The sequence below is a fragment of the Eleginops maclovinus genome, chromosome 24 (genome assembly GCF_036324505.1).
Source record: "Eleginops maclovinus isolate JMC-PN-2008 ecotype Puerto Natales chromosome 24, JC_Emac_rtc_rv5, whole genome shotgun sequence".
Lineage (NCBI taxonomy): Eukaryota > Metazoa > Chordata > Actinopteri > Perciformes > Eleginopidae > Eleginops > Eleginops maclovinus.
In genome coordinates, this window is record NC_086372.1 from 7,061,337 (window position 1) to 7,080,128 (window position 18,792).

Here is an 18,792-nt window from a genome sequence, read left to right on the forward strand (position 1 = left end):
AATCTGATTTAGCAGAAGAAAAAAATGTGCCAACTCTTATACAAACTTTCTTATTGTCCATCTGCTGATTGCCCATTTTGTTACACCAAGCTCTCCAAACATGAGGAACCGCTCGCTATCAAATGTCAACAGTCATTCATATTATACAAATGCTTTTGTTCTACTTTGGGTCCTTTCCTGTCGTTGGCTTGGCGTTTCTGTGTGGGGCATGAATGCACCAACTGAGAGAGCACTTTCAAGTTGACGTCAGATGAATTGCTTTTTAAGTAGACGGAGAACCGTGTTTATTTTCCAAGCAAAGGTTTTGGTTTTGGTCTTGTTAAAACTCTTAATTCAGAGCATGATATATATGTATACAAATATGAAACTAGTCTGACTTAAGTGCTTACATTTTCTACCCCATAGTACCAGCATATGTTTCTGTGTGTGTGTTATTCATGTCGCAAACTAGTATTCGCTATAAACACTATGATAGCTGTTTTCAGTCTGTCAATGTATATTGTATTGGTCCCTACCAAATAAACGATAAATAATGTCAGCATGCATACCTCAGAGCCTGTGTGTTTTCATCACCAGACTGGAGTGACGTTGTATCAAAGTAAGAAAAAAACAGTGCCTATGTGTTTCCCCCTCATCTGTGTATCATGTTTATGTGTCTGGCCTCATCTTTCCGTCTCGCCGTCCATGTGGTGATCTGACCTCCCACCCCTTTAGCTATTGCTCCATCTTCCCGCCAGGCACTCTGTCAGCATGACTGGTCGGCTGGCAGCTTTCCTCCTCAGAATCCCTTATTGATGCTAGGGAGATTTTCCATTTGCGTCAGGTGGTTTAAAGCCTGAAACCCAGCGAGAGAGGGTCTATTCTGGTCCTTTTCTTGCATTTCTTTATATATCCAATCATCCCACAGTGATAGATTGATTTTCCAAAAGCGATATATCCATGTAAATTGTAAAAATATACTTTAAATGTTTAATTTATTCAAACAAAATGTGTATTTATCATATAAATCATTATTTCTTTATGTCATGTTAAATATGTTGTATTATTTGTTGCAGTTAATTGTTTTTAAATGCATTTTACATTTTTATTTTGTATTTATTTTGTTTTATTTATCATGAAAATATTTTTTTCTTCTTGGAAAATTATGCTTTAAAATAAAAGTATTGAAACATAAATGATGTGATTCCTGGAAAAATGTAATCGTTTTGATCATATTCTAAGAGAAAGTAACTAGCCTTGTTGTCTGCATAATGAGGTCTGTTTCACATACAGATACCTTGTCGTACAGCTCCAGCTCCTCCACCTTAAGACACACACACACACACACACACACACACACACACACACCTCCCACGCCTCCTTAATGTTTTCTGCCACAACAGTTGCCATGGAGTCTAAGCTTGCCAGCTGTGTCGGACAGCACAATAACAAGTATGTGTGTATTTCTTTGTGCTTGCCCACATGTGAGGCATATATTATGATGAGCTTGTGTTGTTGAAAATTTCCATTGAATCCCGGTAATATGGCATGATCCCTCAGAAAACATCACTTATGTGATTAATATGTGGTCAAATATCAGTGCAACGTCAAGTCTGCCGAATATCGTTCCACCTATTGTAGTTTTATAAAACAACACAGCCATCTTTTCAGAAATATTTTCACATCACACTGTTGAGAAAACATTGCAAAAGGCTGTGGGAAAAATAATTGCAGAGATTTCTGTATTCTTATGCTGCGTGCTGGCAGCAGAAAAAATAGCCTTTTTCTTGTTGCCATAGCACCACAAAGAAAGCGTCTGGATCATTATGGGAAACAGAGAGAGCGAGGGGAGATCAACAGGAGCTTAGGGACAAAAAACAACAGAATTGTCTTTAGGTTTTCAAAACTCCAAATCTAGAAATGGATTCTAGGAAAATTACTTTCATATGTCTAAGAAAAAAATCCTCCTTTTATTGTTGTGCCTGGATGCAAAATTAATTAAATATGTGATCGATATAACGCAGTGAAACCAACCGTAAGTTCCTTATTTTCTCTCCCTAAGAGTAAGGTTTTCCCTCAGTAAACCTTTGAAGGCCATTTACATGCACTAAAACCTATATAACACTCTATAGGAACCCCAAAAAGCATAATAAGGCCCGGCAGCACCTCAAAAGATGCACACTATTAAAATCCACACAAAAACTCCTCCTTGCTCCGTCTTCTTTCTGCTGTCACCCCCCCTGTTCTGACCCGTCGGTAAACTGAAGGAACAGGCGCTGAGGACTCTGTGTTGAGTGAATCTCCAGAGAGCCTGAATAATAGAATAAAATGTCCACTGAGTAATGTGACGTCGGTGTGTTGGCTCTACCTCCTCAAACTGAAGGATAGCATCTCCCTCGTTCGTCCAAACACTGTGTGTGTACTCGCACACAGGCGTTGGTGTGTGTGGATCTGCCATCGTGGAAGTTTGAGATTAACAGCCACTCTGGGACTCCCATAATACTCAGTGTTTAACCCTGACTTTACGAGTATTTTAAATGGTTTTAAATAAACTCTCACAAACTTTCCTTTTGGATTCAAGTATTCCAAGTCCAAGATGTTGGCCCAGGAATTACGTAACATTAACATCCGTGAACCCAGGGGCCCGAAAAGCTCAATATTCATGTGAGTCGTATAGTTTTTAGTGATGTCATTGATGGCACATTTGCTCTACTAAAAACATTATGAACTGAGGCATTATAGAGAAATATGTCTTGCAAGAGCCATGTGGATATTTCAACGTGGAGAGGTGCAATTGTTCCTCGATGCAATTACGATCAAAACTTAGAGTAAGGTTTGCAGAAGAAATAGTTTACTTGGTTCCTGGAGAAGATAGGTGTACAGCCTCGGAAAGGTCCTTGCAAGGCATGTCACTGGGACCTCTAACAATTGTAATTTAAGGTAATCATGGTATAAAGCGGTCAAACTGCATTCCTTGCTAACAGCTATAGCACTCAGTGACATAGTGTGGACAGTGACTGGTCCATGTGCTGATGGGTGATGCTCATCCAATATCCTGCTCACATGGAAATGAGTTTGCTGAGCGTTGCCAGCGCTTTGTCTTATGCAAATCCAGCTTGATAAAATCCCTCAAGCACCTGAGGCAAGGACATATGAGTAGCTGCGCATAACACACTCAACTGCCTTCTTTATTATGCTTGTTTGCTTTGATGATGAGCATCAATATTTTACCTGTTTCCAATTCAAATGGACATTATCATTCAGGCGTTTCAAGTAAATAAATGTGTTTCTGTACTTAAAACGATAAAAGAAATGTTGTTTCCTTACTTTCTCTTAGACCCATTACTTTCTTCCTTTAGTGGTTGTATTTTGTCCCACCCTTTACCCCGTTTCACCTCACCTTGCTCCCAATTGTTGCTTTTATTTGCACAATGGAGAGCAGCTCATGTCAGTGTTAATCTGCCAGTGTTACTTTGGTCAGGCCTCCTATGGACTGTGAACTCATCTGAACCCTTAACCATAACAAACGAGCCCAAGTGACACTGCTTGGATAGACCCTTCATCTGTGTTTATCACTGTATGTGTTTCAGATTCCCTTTACAAGAATGCTCACATGTATTTATGTATGCATACAGTCGGTGCATCCACAGACACTATGTTCAGTATGTTAACATAGCTGTATACACTGTGTGTGTGTTCTCTGCAGTGTGTAAGTCACCTGGCCTAAAGCATATCAAACCTTTATCACAGTCAAACTGAGCGGCCTCGGCTCAGGGTGTAAATATTTAGTCTGCAGTTATAAACACAGCAGCCTTCTATGAATGCTCTGTTCTCAAATGACAGCAATGATTTTGTTCCCCGTCGCACTGATAATATGGGTTGGATTGTGGAATCGTCCCAAAATGCAACATGTGCATCTAAGGAATGACTAGACAATATGCATGGAGAACAATTTACTCCTTGGAAACAGGCTTACAACATTTAAAAAGAAGAATGAATACTTTTAATTATTAAGTATCAGGCTAAAAATTCAACAGAAGATGGTAATTGTGGGGTTTAGCCAATGAAACTCCCACAGGAGTTTAGCAGAGCGATTGTTTAGGACTATTTACAGCTGTTGATGAATACACATGGCAGCAGGAGGCTGTATGTGGGATTGACTCAAATAATGTGACAATGGCAAAGGGGATTTAACTAAATCTGGATTTCTTTTGTGGGATCTATTGGAATAAGAACACTGTTAAAGAATAACAGGGTTGTATTTTATTTACATATAAAGAAAAAGTTCATTTAAACTCAGGATTTTTGCAATTCCACTGAAATGCATAGGTATTAAAGAGGTTTTTAATCCCTCAGACAGTATTGTCATGTTAACATGAGCTTCACCAGGCTCTGTGTGTGTGTGTGTGTGTGTGTGTGTGTGTGTGTGTGTGTGTGTGTGTGTGTGTGTGTGTGTGTGTGTGTGTGTGTGTGTGTGTGTGTGTGTGTGTGTGTGTGTGTGTGTGTGTGTGTGTGTGGAGAATATAGGTTGAGGAAGAGAAGACAGGAGGTGGGGGTTGACAGATCCATCCCCTCTCTGTTTCTGTCTCTGGAATGCAACTGGAATCCAAGCTTGACTCCCGTGTTGGCTCCGCCCACACTCCCACCAGCTCAAATCATGCTACACACGCACACAAACACTGGTTTTGCACTAGCTATTCCCTCTGTTAGGTCATTTTAACCATGAAGTAAGTGGTTGCCTGTTCCAACCTGTCCAGCTGATGTTCAGCCTCATGCATACTCCTTTTGTTCGTTGTGTGTTTGCGTTTATATGCTGCCAGATGTTAGGTTAACAGCTTTACTGCTATTTATAATTTCAATCGGGGTTCTTCTTCCTTTTTTCTTCTCCATTGCCGAGAATTAGCGCTAACTGCGTCACACCGTTAGAGCACATAAACTATCTCCTGATGCTTACGTTATGAGGAGGATGCTGTCTTTGTTCTCGCTCCTACAGCCACGGTCAGCGCCATGTTTACATCACGGAGGTGTCGCCATGGCAACAGACAGAAGCTCACAGTCACAAACAGGAGAGTCTGCAGATTTAGATTCAGGAAATGCATGAATGAATGTAATGTAAAAAAGCAGAGAATATATTAAAAGGCCTTAAACGCAACATGAATTATACAGTTTACCAGCATCCTTAAATCCCGTGTAGATTTCCAACTCACTGAACCAAATCCAAACATGTATTTTGAGTTATGATTGTCCAGCATGTTGACTTTCCAATAGCAGCCTGTCTTCACTGTCAGCATAAAGCAGAATAGAAAGAATTTCATGAAGCAGAATTGGCACGAGAACATGCAGGTAAAAGTTCACAATATAAATTCAAGCACACACTGCATGTACACACACTCTCACACACACACACACACACACACACACACACACACACACACACACACACACACACACACACACACACACACACACACACACACACACACACTGTTGCACTACGGTAAGTCATTTCGGAGCCTATTAAATCTCCATTAACACGCAGCCTCCCTGCTATCCCGAGCTAATCCAACCCAGGTGTGTGTGTTTGTGAGTGTTTTTGCCCCATTTCTCCACGGCTCTTTCTCCCCCCTCTCTCTCCCTCTCTTCAAACTCTCCTTTTCATATCTCTGCTCCAAGTAAACTCTAAACGTACTCTCCGTTTCCCACGCTCACTTCTTTAAAACCCTGGCAGGTCTGCGAGTGCAAACGTCCTCCAATTAGGTCAAATTAAGGCAAATTTCAGCTCTCAGCGGGAAACCAGACTGACACACCTCTTGCTGAACCGTATTAAACACAGGCATCTCCATAGTCACCTACAGTCTGGAAAAGACAGCCATAGATTTCTCCTTTTTGAGTCAATTAGTCTCTCTTCATCCCCGGCTTGTGTTGAGGGATCTCATTGAGTGTATCCCTTGCATGATAATTGACACCTGGGCTGCTACATCCAATCCCTGAGCTTTTTCTTTTGTTGATTTAAAGTGTCCGAGATTGAATAACAGATAATAAATTCAAGAAGACAAAGCATCTGCTTTCTATTCAGCTGAGTGCCTGAATAATGAGGCTGAAAGATGATGCACGGTGACAACAGGAATAAAATAGTCAAAGCGATGATTTAACAAAGATTTTAAAAGAATCTGCTTTGATCTATAAAAAGGGGACACAGCAGTTTTTATCAGCTTTCTTTAGCCATGCTCAGGTCAACCACCCGCTGCTTCTTCTTCTGTTTATTGCAAACAAATCGCTGCCTGAAAAAGTAAAACGCATCACTTCCTGCACTGATGGAATTTTTTCCAGGAATTACCTACTTGAGGACAGGTGTCCAGAAATGTAAAACCCTTCCTGAGCTGGCATTAGGGCTGATTTGCTCTTGTTTTATATCAATCATGCATTAAGATTGGCAAAAGGACATGTATTTATTAGAAAGAAGAAAAAATAAGTAGCTTGAAGCCCAAAGACAGACTCCTTCTTTTAGAAAAAGGTCCAAAAAGTAGGGCAACTATACTGGTTTTATTAGTGTGTGTGTGTGTGTGTGGGGGGGGGGATTACTGGTTCTCAAAAACTAATATGCTATGCACTCACACACACACGACGAATGTTCTGGGAAGGTACTCTGCAGGAGAGAATATGATCTCTGCTTGGAAGTGACGCTGTTCCCTACTAAGGCAGTACAAACACACATTGTTATGTTTGTGAGCGTGTGTAAGTGTGTGTGTGGATCCGTCGGTGTTGGTGACAGTACAAACATGTCTTACGGCATGAGAATACCTTTCACGTGTGGAATAATAAGAATAAGAATTTACCAGACGGGTTGTATTGCTTTTAACCGTAAGGAGTGGGGTGGGTGAAAGTAAATACATGCATTGATTATGTGAAGGTCCAGTGAGGTTTATTTATAATACGTTTTAACACATTTCAGGGACTAGGATCCCACTGTTGGGTTTTCCCTCCCTGACTAATGCTTTTAAATCAGTTGTATTTGGCCCCAGCACTGTGAAACATGCTCTGCCTGCAGCTGCTATCAGCTTTTGTAATGTTTTTGTAAGATACTCATGACACAGAGAGGCCGGGGAGACAGATGTGCGCAGCTGTGACGGACCACAATGCAGCCCACCCACATTCACACTGTGATCCATTATGTGTGCCTCGGTCCAGATAGTGCTGAATGTTCCCAAAGGCCAGCCAAATATTTATTAGAAACCTACTGGCACCCTCTTGTGGTAGAAACGACTACTTACAATTACTTTTTGTGAAGGTAGATTAATTAAATTCTATCTGGTTCTACCTGAAACTCAAAGCCTTAATTAGAAGCTTTTAAGTTTATATAATGGAGAATTTTTTGCATAAGATTGAAGGGGATCATCGGTTAAATGCAGTATATATAAAGACTTAGGCATTGTAATTGATATACAATGCCTTCAACATAACGTAAAGTTGAAGACTTTTGTAACTCCTTTTAAACTAAACAATCTTAAATTGCCTTTCGTTGTGTTTGTGTGGGGTGTTAGTGGTGAGCTTAAGTATTTGTTTTCACTCATCAGATTTTAAATATGATCTTACATTAAATGATTTGATTTACATTTTATAATTATGCTATGTATTGCCAAAACCAAAAACGCTTATTGGTGTAGAAAAATGGCATATTGCACAAGCTTGGGATTACTATTAAACTAGGTTAATCCTTTAATGTGTTTAGAGTAGTTTATTTAGCAAATTAGTTCCTTGTTTTTGTGTCATATTGGCGAAGACCTATTTTTAAAATGGCCACTAGATGGCAGTAAAACATTGTGATACTTATTCCCCTTCAGCACATTCATTATGATAAGTGGATACAGTCCAATTAATCACACATCACTTTTGAACTGGAGTTATATTGCATGAACCACACACACACACACACACACACACACACACACACACACACACACACACACACACACACACACACGCAACACACCTGCAACCGATACGACTCTCCCTGTCTAGTTTCTGGAACTTGAGTGTTCCTCCGCTGAGATATGTTTCTATTTATAGCCGCAGAGCTCCGGTTGTGTCTAAAATGCCTGCTGTCTCTTTCTGTTTTGCTCCCTCGCTGCAGCGGAGGGTGAGAGGTCCCCCGGTTTAAAACACTTCACTCTTCAGGGGCAAGGAGTCATATTTATGTGACATGGGTTTGCTTTCACAGAGGCTGCTGAGACAGGCGGTCACAAAGAGAGCCATTTGACGGGGAATCAAAAGAGTGTGTCCGTCATTTGTCTGAGCAATGCTGAACAGATGTTCAAAGTATAGTGTTTCTGCGTTGGTGTCACTGCCTTAACATGACTTCACTTCTAATCCTTACACTGTACTGACCTCCTGACCCCCAAAGGAAAAACTGAAAGCCAATGTTTATGTTGTGCTTCGTTACACAATTGAGTTACAAATCAGTGATGCTTTGGAAACAGTCCTAAAGACCAAAGTCCAATTGAACTCACAATTTTTGTAGTCCAAGTTTGCTCCAGGCAGATAGTGGTGATGACTGAAGGGAATGAGGAGAGGAGATAAGAGGCTGGGAAGAAGGGGACTCTCACTGAAGTAAAAACAATGTGTATCATCGTGGGAACTCAAAGGCAGTAGTTGGTTGATTTGTGAACGCTTTGTCCAGTTGTCGTCCTATAGTTTCCTCTACCTTCACATAGAGTAAATTATTTTTGGAACGGAAAACAGTTCTTAGGGAGCATAGAGTTTGAAGGCTGAGTCTGAGATTAAAGGAAGAGAGCTACATATTAATGCCAAAGCTCTTATTAGTCTGCATAGCAAAACGATTCACAAGTGGTGTGTCAATGCATTTAATTCAATTGAATTTCATCCAAAATAGCCAACATTTAGCGTTTGCGCCTTCTCAAAATTGCTGCTTTTCCATATTGGGTTGTACTTTTGGAGCTTTTTAAGTCACAATAAAGGCACAAAATACTATTATGAAACCTGAAAATGAATAGGGCCTCTTTAAGATTCATCCTCTGGGGAGTTTGAACTGCAATTGAGACGTGCTCATAGGTTTGACGGTAAAATGCGTTTGATGTTTTGTATGGCCTCCAAAACATTAAGATGTGTCCTCTGGAGACTGTTTTTTTGGGATGTTAATTGGTTTTAGGGGAAGAAAAGAAAAACACTTGGTTTTGTGTAGCAGTTTGAAAGAGGACACTGATTTAGCTGCCCTCAGGTCCGTTTAAAGGAGCCTCCATGTCAGGCAAGAAATTGCTGCGTGCTTCAGGGCAGTGTTTGGAAGGGGATCACAGTTTGGTTATGTTTCCTTAAAAGTAAAATGGTGAGATGTCAAGCATTTATCTGGAAATGAAAAATAATGAGGGGAACATAGCAGGGATTCTGATAAAAGTCAGAAAATAAAAGTGGAGCTTGAACAGGAGGAAGCCTCTGTGAATAGAAATCAAACCAGGCAGAAAAGGGATCTGCGGGAAGGGAGAGGAAGTTGGAGGGTCACTCAGTCAGTAGCAGCAGCCTTCTTTCAGTAGGAGCCCCGGGGCCCCTGTGTGAAGCTCTGACCGGGAATTCCAAATAAATAATACCCTAAACCTCCACACTGAGCGGGACTCACACCCTGATGGGGGTGCATCAAGCAGAATGCACAATAACTGCAAAACCACGGCTTATTTTAACTACTTGTGCAAGTATGTGAGGGTATATTTGATCAACAGACTTGAAAATTGAGCGAGGAAACACTCACGGGTTCATCAAGGTTTACATTTCATCTGTGAGGGCTGATGTCCTCAGCTACACTCCGATATAAAAGAGAGCCACATTCAGAAGCTCGATAAAATCAAAAAACAAGATTGCATCTTGTTCCTTTGGGCTCATTTTTCAGCAACAGGAAATGAACATTCAGTTTGATATTCTTTATGAAGAAACACACGAATACATCTTCACAGATCCTGCGAAAAATTTCAGGATGTAGGATGTAAGAATATCTCGGATGAGGTTGTTCTAAAAAGCAAATTTGAATTCATAACGCAAAATTGTCTACATTCAGGATGAAAGTCAACTTGATTTGAGGCTCGTTACTACTCATATTTTACAGAAAATCCATTATACTCCTGGCCTATTTAAAACGTCTTATTAATGTAGTTTTAATCATCATTTCCATTGAACTATCACTAGAAAATTGTACTAAAAAATGGTTAAAACTGGGAATAATTGTGTTACAGCTGCATGTTTAACTCATATGCAAGGCAATGCGTTAAAAATACAATAAATATAATACAAATAAAACATGAACAGTAATTGTATACATATCATCTATAGTAAGATACATTTATATTGAATATTTAAAGAATATACAATATAAAATACTTAAAATACATAGATACTATTTACTCTAAACAAGTGTGCAGTTTTTTTAAATTCCTATGCAGTGTGATTTTGTTTTTATTTATTTTTTATATTTTTGTAGAAGTGTTTTATTCTTAATGTTTTGATTTGTAATATTTGTCATTTTAAATGTTTTATTATTTATATTATTATGTCAGATTTTACCTTCACGTTGATTTCCATCTGCATCTGGGTATGCAAGAAGCACATTTGGACTGCTACTCTTCTTATTGTACTGTATATTTCTCACAAAATCTATGGGAACATCGGTATAACAACAAAAAAAATCTAATTTACTCAACTAGTTTTGCAGTCTTTCTATTTTCCTGTTGCTGTTCCAAGATTAGACAAAGAGCGCTTGTCTGTGAAATGTTGTGAAAGGTTTTTGCCCACTGTGAGTATCACATCACCAGGGCTTACACTGATTAAGACAAATACATAAATGGGAAGTTGTAAAGCTAACACACCATGGCAGATGTGAGGGGATCCTATCCATGCCTTGCCTCTGGCCTGTGACAAACCACATTAGGGATGACATTAGTGGACACAGGGGTCACTGTAATGCACACACACAAATACACAAGGGGACAGCTATGTTTGCCTTGAAGACTCAGAAGTGCACAATTAGATCATCCCCCCACTGGCTTTTGGATTCTCTCCCACACACACGAAATCACATTAATACACACTAAAAGTAACTCAACACTGTTGCTCTCTCACTGGAGGAGAGGTTTAATCTGCACCAGGCACAGAGATTCTGTCTGAGGAAATTAATGTTTACTTTTCAGCCGTCTCTATTTCAAACTGCTTTCTCTTTTTGCTTCATTGTTGAGAAAACATCCCAAAGGAGTTGTGAGATTGCAGAAGCAAAACACTGCCAAACAAGCCCCGCTGTTTCATATGGTTCTTTTCAGAGGAATATCATGCAAACTTGTCAAGAGTGAGGTATCATGTTCCTGTGCACAAACGAGAAGAAGCTTAACATATTTTTCCCACACATTATGGTGAAGTCGTAGCATAAAGGCTCCTAAACTGCATTTTGTGCTCTGCCATGTACGTTTTTATTTTACTGTCAGCAGCTTTTATATTCAATAGGATTGTAGTAATGAATGATTTGAAGGGGGCCCTTTCTGGTGAATTCTGACACTGAACTTAAAATCAAAGTAGTTTTATACTATATATTTATATCTATATAGAGAAAGGGGCCCTTTTATGTTCATTTTCACGTTACTATTTATATTTTTTGCCTCTACTGTGACATGTTTTCATGCTTTAATGCTCAAAAAGCTATTTTGCTCATATTACCTGAAACCAGAGCCCAGTCTGCTCTGAATGGTTAGCTCTGTTGTGATTGGTCATCCGCTTAGAGATGTCATTTTACATGCCCTAAAACCTATACAACACAGACCAGGGTAAGTTCAAACCCAAAACGCCTAATAGGGCCCCTTTAAAATCTACTTTAACAGTGTAGTGAGCTTCTCACTGTCTCCTCTGGTGTGTCATTGGTTTATTTTAGTCATACCAAGCGACTGCAGCTTCTTAGAAACACATTAGAAACCATGATTCACGTTAACATCACCACTCTCTGTGCCTGTTTTACCTTTTGGTGTCTCTGTTCTTTGAAAACAGGAATCAATCTGGTTTTGCAGGAGCTACAGTTAGCAACCAGACCTATTATACTTAATAAGGACTGTAATCAAACTACAGCCCGTGCAGACCCACATGCTCTCCTCTCCCAGGAGGGGAACCGTACAAGAACATGCTGCAGAGGTCACCTATACCATAAATAGGAATATATAACAGCAAGAAACAACACGTTACAACAATTAATGTATATGCATTAGGAAAATCCACCATAAATCAATGCTTTAGTGACAATTCCTGCATAATCTTTGCTGCAGATATGATCTTTAAATCTTAAATAGACAAGATCAGGCTGTGACTTTAAGACAACTGATCAAAATCATAACCTACCACTGTAAGCCAGTGTTTGACAGAAGCTGTAGCAACAACATAATGATATCCTATATTTGACGCTTGATACATGTACTCTTGCTACAGTGATTCTGTTTTAGTAAAGAAAACAACGTATGTCTAGATTTGGGAGACTTTATCAAATCCTTTGGCTGAACTGTCCATGATATCTTTAGTGTGCAATTTGGCACAAGCATTCCAGGGATGTCGAAACATCAAGGTCTTGTTCCTCCAATGCAGCCTCCGCTCTTTGAGGGAGGACATGAGGGAGGAAAGGCGAAATATATAGCTCTTTGGTTCATAAGTTCAAACAAGAGAAAACATATTGAAAAATAGGCATGTTGCATTTCCAAATGTTAAATAAATGGATAAATGTGTCCCCATTGCATTGCTATTAACATTTTTTTACTCCAATTGGAGGCGTTTAGCAAGTCAAAGGTGTTTCTAATTTCCCATTTTTTGTCGTGTTTTCAAAGATCATTAGGAAAAGTATGCATTACAAACTGTAGGTATATCTGATTTTATGGCAATAAAAGGAATATAAATACAGGAGAAAAGGGTCCAGTTTGGGAGAGAAGTTGGTGTAGACTGTTTGCAAACTGGGACTAACCTAAACTAGCTGAATGATTTATTGTTGTATTGATAATATGCGATTTGAAAGGAATGCTGCACAGAAAATTGTACACTGAAAATACGACTGTTTAATAAAGAGGAAGACAGCCAGTCAGTGAAACGTTTCTGCTCCTAATTTTGATTAGAAGCTTTTTTGTTATGTTTCCAATGCTCATACCATGTGTTATCATTGTTACAAACACTTTAGTGTGGACCTTCTGGTCAAAAGTACAACTATTGGCTCCTGGCAGAGAGCCATGACCTGTGTGGCCCCTGGTTTGTGGTTCACAGCATTAGCAATGAGCAGCAGCTAATAGTGAAATGTTTCATAAAACACTGAGACTGAATCAGATTTTCATTAATAATGAAACACAACGCCTGCAGCCTGAATATGTCTTTACTTCCATCACAGATGTTTTTTAATTAGATATTTCTTGGAGTGAATGACCCACATTGCTCCGTAGCAGTGACGCTAGCATGGCTAATAGAAACATATTTGGGGATCCTAAGCAAGCAAACGTGACCAAATCTCGAGGTGTTTTTCTCTGAGCTCTGACTACCCTGACGTGTTTTGGCAATGGCATATAAACATAAATCAGCATGGGGGCATCTAGAGAATTTAAAGAATGGTAACAACTTGTCAGCAACTGGCATTCAAATACGTGCACTTTAATAAACACTCATAATTTGGTGTTTTCTCTGCACTTCAAAGGCTTGTGTGTGAGGGATTTTTGCTTCTCTGATATCAAACAAACCGTCTCACTTATAATTAATTTGAATAGAAATCTGTGGTTTAGACACAGAGTTAATTGAACAGAGGGGTTTTGCTTTGCACAAACTCACAGAAATAACCACCACCATCTTGGGTGTCACTAAACCAATCAAAACAGAACAGCTGGGGGTTTATGAACACTAATAGCAGCTCTTTAGCCTTTACAGCCAACATTACCTTACTTGATGAGATTACTGGAGAGGCCAAAAAAAGGAGACACTTTTTCTTGTTTCCTCCACTTTTCCTCCCTCTCCGATTCAATTGTGATTGTGAATGCAGGAAGACAAATCCCTGACCTCAGTGAACCCCGGCTGAATTCCTCTGTTATCAATTTAGTAGTAGGTTTTTTTTGGTGGGATCTCATTTTGGAATGATTTTCTTCACTTAGTCTCTCTTCTAAAGCATTGGGACAAGTGGATCTAAAAATAAACCATACAAAGTCAACATTCTGGCGCCCCATAAACAAGTAGGATTAAATTAGCCGACCACTGTTTCCTCTCTGCCTCTGTGTGTGAGTGTATAGGAGTAAGGAAAGACCATTCAGCTGTGTTTCACATGCTAAATTTTTATAATTGTGCTATTTTTGCAAGAACATATTGATTTGACGTCCAATTCAATCTCTCCTCAAAAAGAAACCACAGGCTCTCCTGCTGTAATAACACACAGGGTACTTTCGGATTTTTTTTGCGTCATTGTTCTTTCAACACCAACAACCTGACGATGGAAAAATGGTCGATTATGCAATCACGGCCAATAAAACTGTCAGTTGCTGCTTTTTGTGTAAACTATTCCATCTTTACTTCGTCTCCCCCTTCTCTCTCTGCGTCTCTACTCATGTCTCCCTCCTTAAAAAGGCATAGCACGAGACCTATCTGCACAGGTTGCCACACTCATTTACACACACACACACACACACACACACACACACACACACACACACACACACACACACACACACACACACACACACACACACACACACACACACACACACACACACACACACAGCATAAGGGACCTTGTAGCTACTGGTAGAAGACAGTTTTCTGTATTTTGATGCAATTAAAGGGGGCCAATTATGCTTCTTAGGGTTTTCCTTTTCCTTTTATATAGGTTTTGTGCACGTAAATGGTCTGCAAAGGGTAACATCCCAAAGTTGAAAGGTAATGGCTCAGAACACTTTCAAAAGCTGCTTTGGTCTTATTTGGAAATGTAAAAAAGCAGGGACTTCGGACGTTTTATCCCTTTTTAATCTTTCAACAATTTCAGTATTGCATTTCCAGAACATATTAGAACTATAAAGATAGAGGATTTTATACATATTGGCTACCATTGGCCTCCATTTATGTCAGGATGCTGTGACAATGAACATGCAGAGACTAAAATCATTATTCCACAACATTTATTTAATGGAGACGAATTACTTTACTTAATCGGGGACAATTTTAAGCACATTGCGACTAAATCAATCCAAAATCTGCTACATTCCTCACTTGAAGCCTTTGTTTCCGCTTCATTTCGGGGTTTAACTTCACACCCAACAGTGTGTGTGAAACCCCCTGAGCAGACCAGCAACACTTTTTGGCTCTGTATTTTTACAAACACTCTGAGGTGTAGTAACTTCATGGTCCAGATTGTGCTAATGACTCCAAACTGATGGCCTCATGTTAGCCTCTCTGGGCCTTAGCGGGGGGGCATGGAAAATAGAGCGACAGCGGTGGGAAACTCCTTGACATCTCAGAGAGGAAGAGGTGTGTGTGTGTGTGTGTGTATGTGTGTGTGTGTGTGTGTGTGTGTGTGTGTGTGTGTGTGTGTGTGTGTGTGTGTGTGTGTGTGTGTGTGTGTGTGTGTGTGTGTGTGAGAGAGAGAGAAAGAAAGAGAAGCATGCTGCAAGGAAGTGAAAGAGTGTGAAGCTGCTTTTTTTACCAGGAAATGATGGGAGAGCTGTTTGAGGGCCACATGGTTTTGACCCTGTGACCACTGGCAGTCGTGAGAACCGAGTCCGGGTCTGTGTGTCCTTAAGTCCCTCACATCAGCATGTACACAAACACTACGGTGGAGTAAGAGGCTCCACACATGTAGCAGGGAAATTATCATACCTTCTCGCAGTGCATGTGGACCCATGCCAACTATGCAGCCTATAAAGCCCCCCCGCTAAAAGTAAGTCGCCCAAGTATGTTTTGGTAAGGATTTCATGCGTCGCCTTCCCCTTTTTCACACTCAATTTGAAGCCTGTATGAAGACAAAAGCCCAATGACGGCAACAGTAGGAGGGGAGAAAAAGGATTTTGAGGGACAAAATGTTGTTGGATTTATTTAATCCTCAGATCTGCATGAGAGTTTCCCAGCAATGTGTAAGATGAGCCTCTTTTTAAAAGGACTGAAAACAAAGGAGAGTAATCCAGGTAATACACATGAAGCCCCTTCTGCCTTTTAATTACCCATGTGGCCTTGGGCCAGACCAGGACAACTGTAGGGGTTTGATACTGGACGGATTCCAGATGTCAGCGAGGGGTCAGCACTCCCTCTTCAAAACCCATAAAACTTCCACCTCTCCACACACCTGAAGACATGATTTTTGATAGTGGAATTCCAGTTGCAATGAATCCAAGAATAGAACATGCTTTTCTTAGAGTCTGGCTGTTAGAACAGAGCAGCAGATGTGTCTTCTGGCAGAAATAAACAAAGTCTGCTGATTGTTTTAATATTTCCTGCTGTAGACTTGCTGTCATGTGTAGATCAAGAGAGTTGGACCTCTAGATTCCTTTTAGTCACTTTTTTAAATTTATTTTTTTTAACTCACACAGCATTTTAGTAAGTAGGATATCCAAAATAATTATGCCTGGAGTCACTACAGTAAGACATGACACATTTCCTGCAGGACGACTGGATAAAAAACACAGAAACGTATTCACTGCACGGTGAAACTTTTATAGCATTACCTCTGATTTCCACACCACGTAAGCGTGAGAGCTGGGCTGCTGCACCTTCCTCTGAAGCCACCTCCGCGGGGAGAACAGCGTGCCGGTGCTCCCGGACGGCGTTGCACCGGGCCCCCTCACCAGAAACGGTAAATCCCCGGCGGTATTCCTTTTGGGTCGCTTCACTATGTCATAGTCAAAGTGGAAGTTGGACGATGGGGAAACATCGAAAGGTATGGAGGGAGAGGAGAGGGACGGCATTATGGGCTCTTTAAGTGTTGGAATCCTGGTGCGTAAAGCCGGTTTCACAGCCAAGCGCTCCGAGGACGCGCCTGTGTCGGCAACTCCGGAGAAATCCAAAGCTATTACTCCCTCTGTCCCGGTGTCACAGTGTCTTATGATAGCCGGGTCCAGGCTCCGGGTTTGGCGTAGCCTCCGTTTGGTTATGGCTTTGGAGGCAGGAGAGGAGCAGGAGAAGACGCTGTTGAGGAGTCCTTGAGCGGCAGACATTATGTTGGATCTCCTGCTCCAAAAAGCCACCCTACAACTATGAGAGTTTAGTGCTTCAGCATCAAAAAAGGAGTTTCAAGTACACGCTGGTGGGGAGAAGGTATGTGCAGCATCTGGCTGCAGACGCTGCGCAAAGTGGAAAGTCTTCTTTTCCTCTGTGTGTTCCTCTGCACGCTGGTCATTCCCAGACTGGAGTGGAGTGAAGAGAGTTTAATAGAGTGTGTATGTGTGCAAGAGTGTGGGAGGGGGATGAGAACACTTAAAACCAGTGCTTGCACACTGTATTTGTTCTGCTTATTAACCACTTTAATGTCAAACTATGATATTCTGGAGTTTACTTTTCAACTCTCCAGATAAGTTTGCTTTTAGAAAGTGGACTTAAAAACCCTATTTCTTCTCTTCTTCTTTTTTTTTTTTTAATAAACTCTAAATTAATTCCTGGGTGATCACTTTAGCCAAAATCCATTTATGAAGGCATGCATTTGTCCTCATTTGCCAGAAACAATGTACACCACTTACTAACTGTGTCCTGCTGCTGCTGCAATTAAAAATGTGGGGTAAGATATGCTTCTATAATTAACAAGCTCATTTGGTGAAGGTAATTAGGCAAGTAGACAGACATAATCATCAGACAGGCAGAAGGTCACACACTCAGACAGGCAGACATGATTTAGCAAGGGATAAAAATAGGCATATTAATTCTTGTCAGTCATTAATCCAGCTCACTGTCTGGGAATAAGGGGCCTATCAGTGCAGCATGCTGTGTGCTATTATTAGCCACACAATAAATGAGATTTAGGATTAATAGCTAATGCCTTTCTTGATACACCTGTGCAAGAGGCTGTATTCCAGACATTTGTTTACACAGATGCTTGTGGAGTTATTTCAGTGTGTGTAAAGGAGAGTTTGAGAGAAAAAGAGCAAGAGCATGTGTGGCCCAGGGTGAAAGTATGGGAAAAATGAAAAGGGACAGCGGGGGTCTGGAGAGGAGGGTGTGGGACGGCTGATAAAGGAGCTTATGAAGCTGCGCCGCATGACACACTTACACACATACACACAACACAGCATGACATGACACTGATAACAGCTGAGATAGATTTGACCCTTCTAAAAACAGGTCTGCAGGGGGAAAGAATGAGACACAGACTGAGGGAAAACACAGAAGCAGAAATTATAGAAAGAAAACATGGTGTTTCACGTTACTTTGTAAAAACATTTATGGAACGAAGCCAGCTCCTGAGGGCCGTGTTGCCCTGAACTTTGCCAATATTACTCCTCCATTCAAGGAGAAAGTCAAAAACAACAGTCATATGGAATAATAGTGAATAATTGAAAAAATATCATGTTCCCATACCACATATTTTGAAAGTATAACATCTCTGACTTTAAATGTTGCTACCTTCAAACTCTTCTTGAAAAAAAAGCAGTAGCCTACTGTTACCATAGAAAACATATAATGTGAAACACTGCTCATTTGACATGACTGTCAAAGTACATCACAGGCAGGGTCAAAGGAAAGCAGTATAAATCAACAGCGCTGCACTTCAGCCAGTCACGTTCAGTGTTACACACGCACACACACTGTCCATATTTGGTATACAATAGTAGAGCAGCACTGCCTGAAACC

The 18,792-nt window shown here is 40.5% G+C and overlaps 1 protein-coding gene across 2 annotated transcripts in view; it reads right to left on the reverse strand.

Moving 5' to 3' along the window:
• The window catches only part of LOC134860929 (rho GTPase-activating protein 6-like), a 52,682-nt gene extending 35,340 nt beyond the window's left edge, over positions 1 to 17,342 (reverse strand). For both annotated transcript variants that reach the window (XM_063877808.1, XM_063877807.1), the window contains exon 1: positions 16,677 to 17,342. In XM_063877808.1, the coding sequence (XP_063733878.1) occupies positions 16,677 to 17,165 (489 nt within the window). In that variant the 5' untranslated portion in view covers positions 17,166 to 17,342. The remainder of the gene's footprint in view (positions 1 to 16,676) is intronic.
• Positions 17,343 to 18,792: the final 1,450 nt, after the last annotated feature.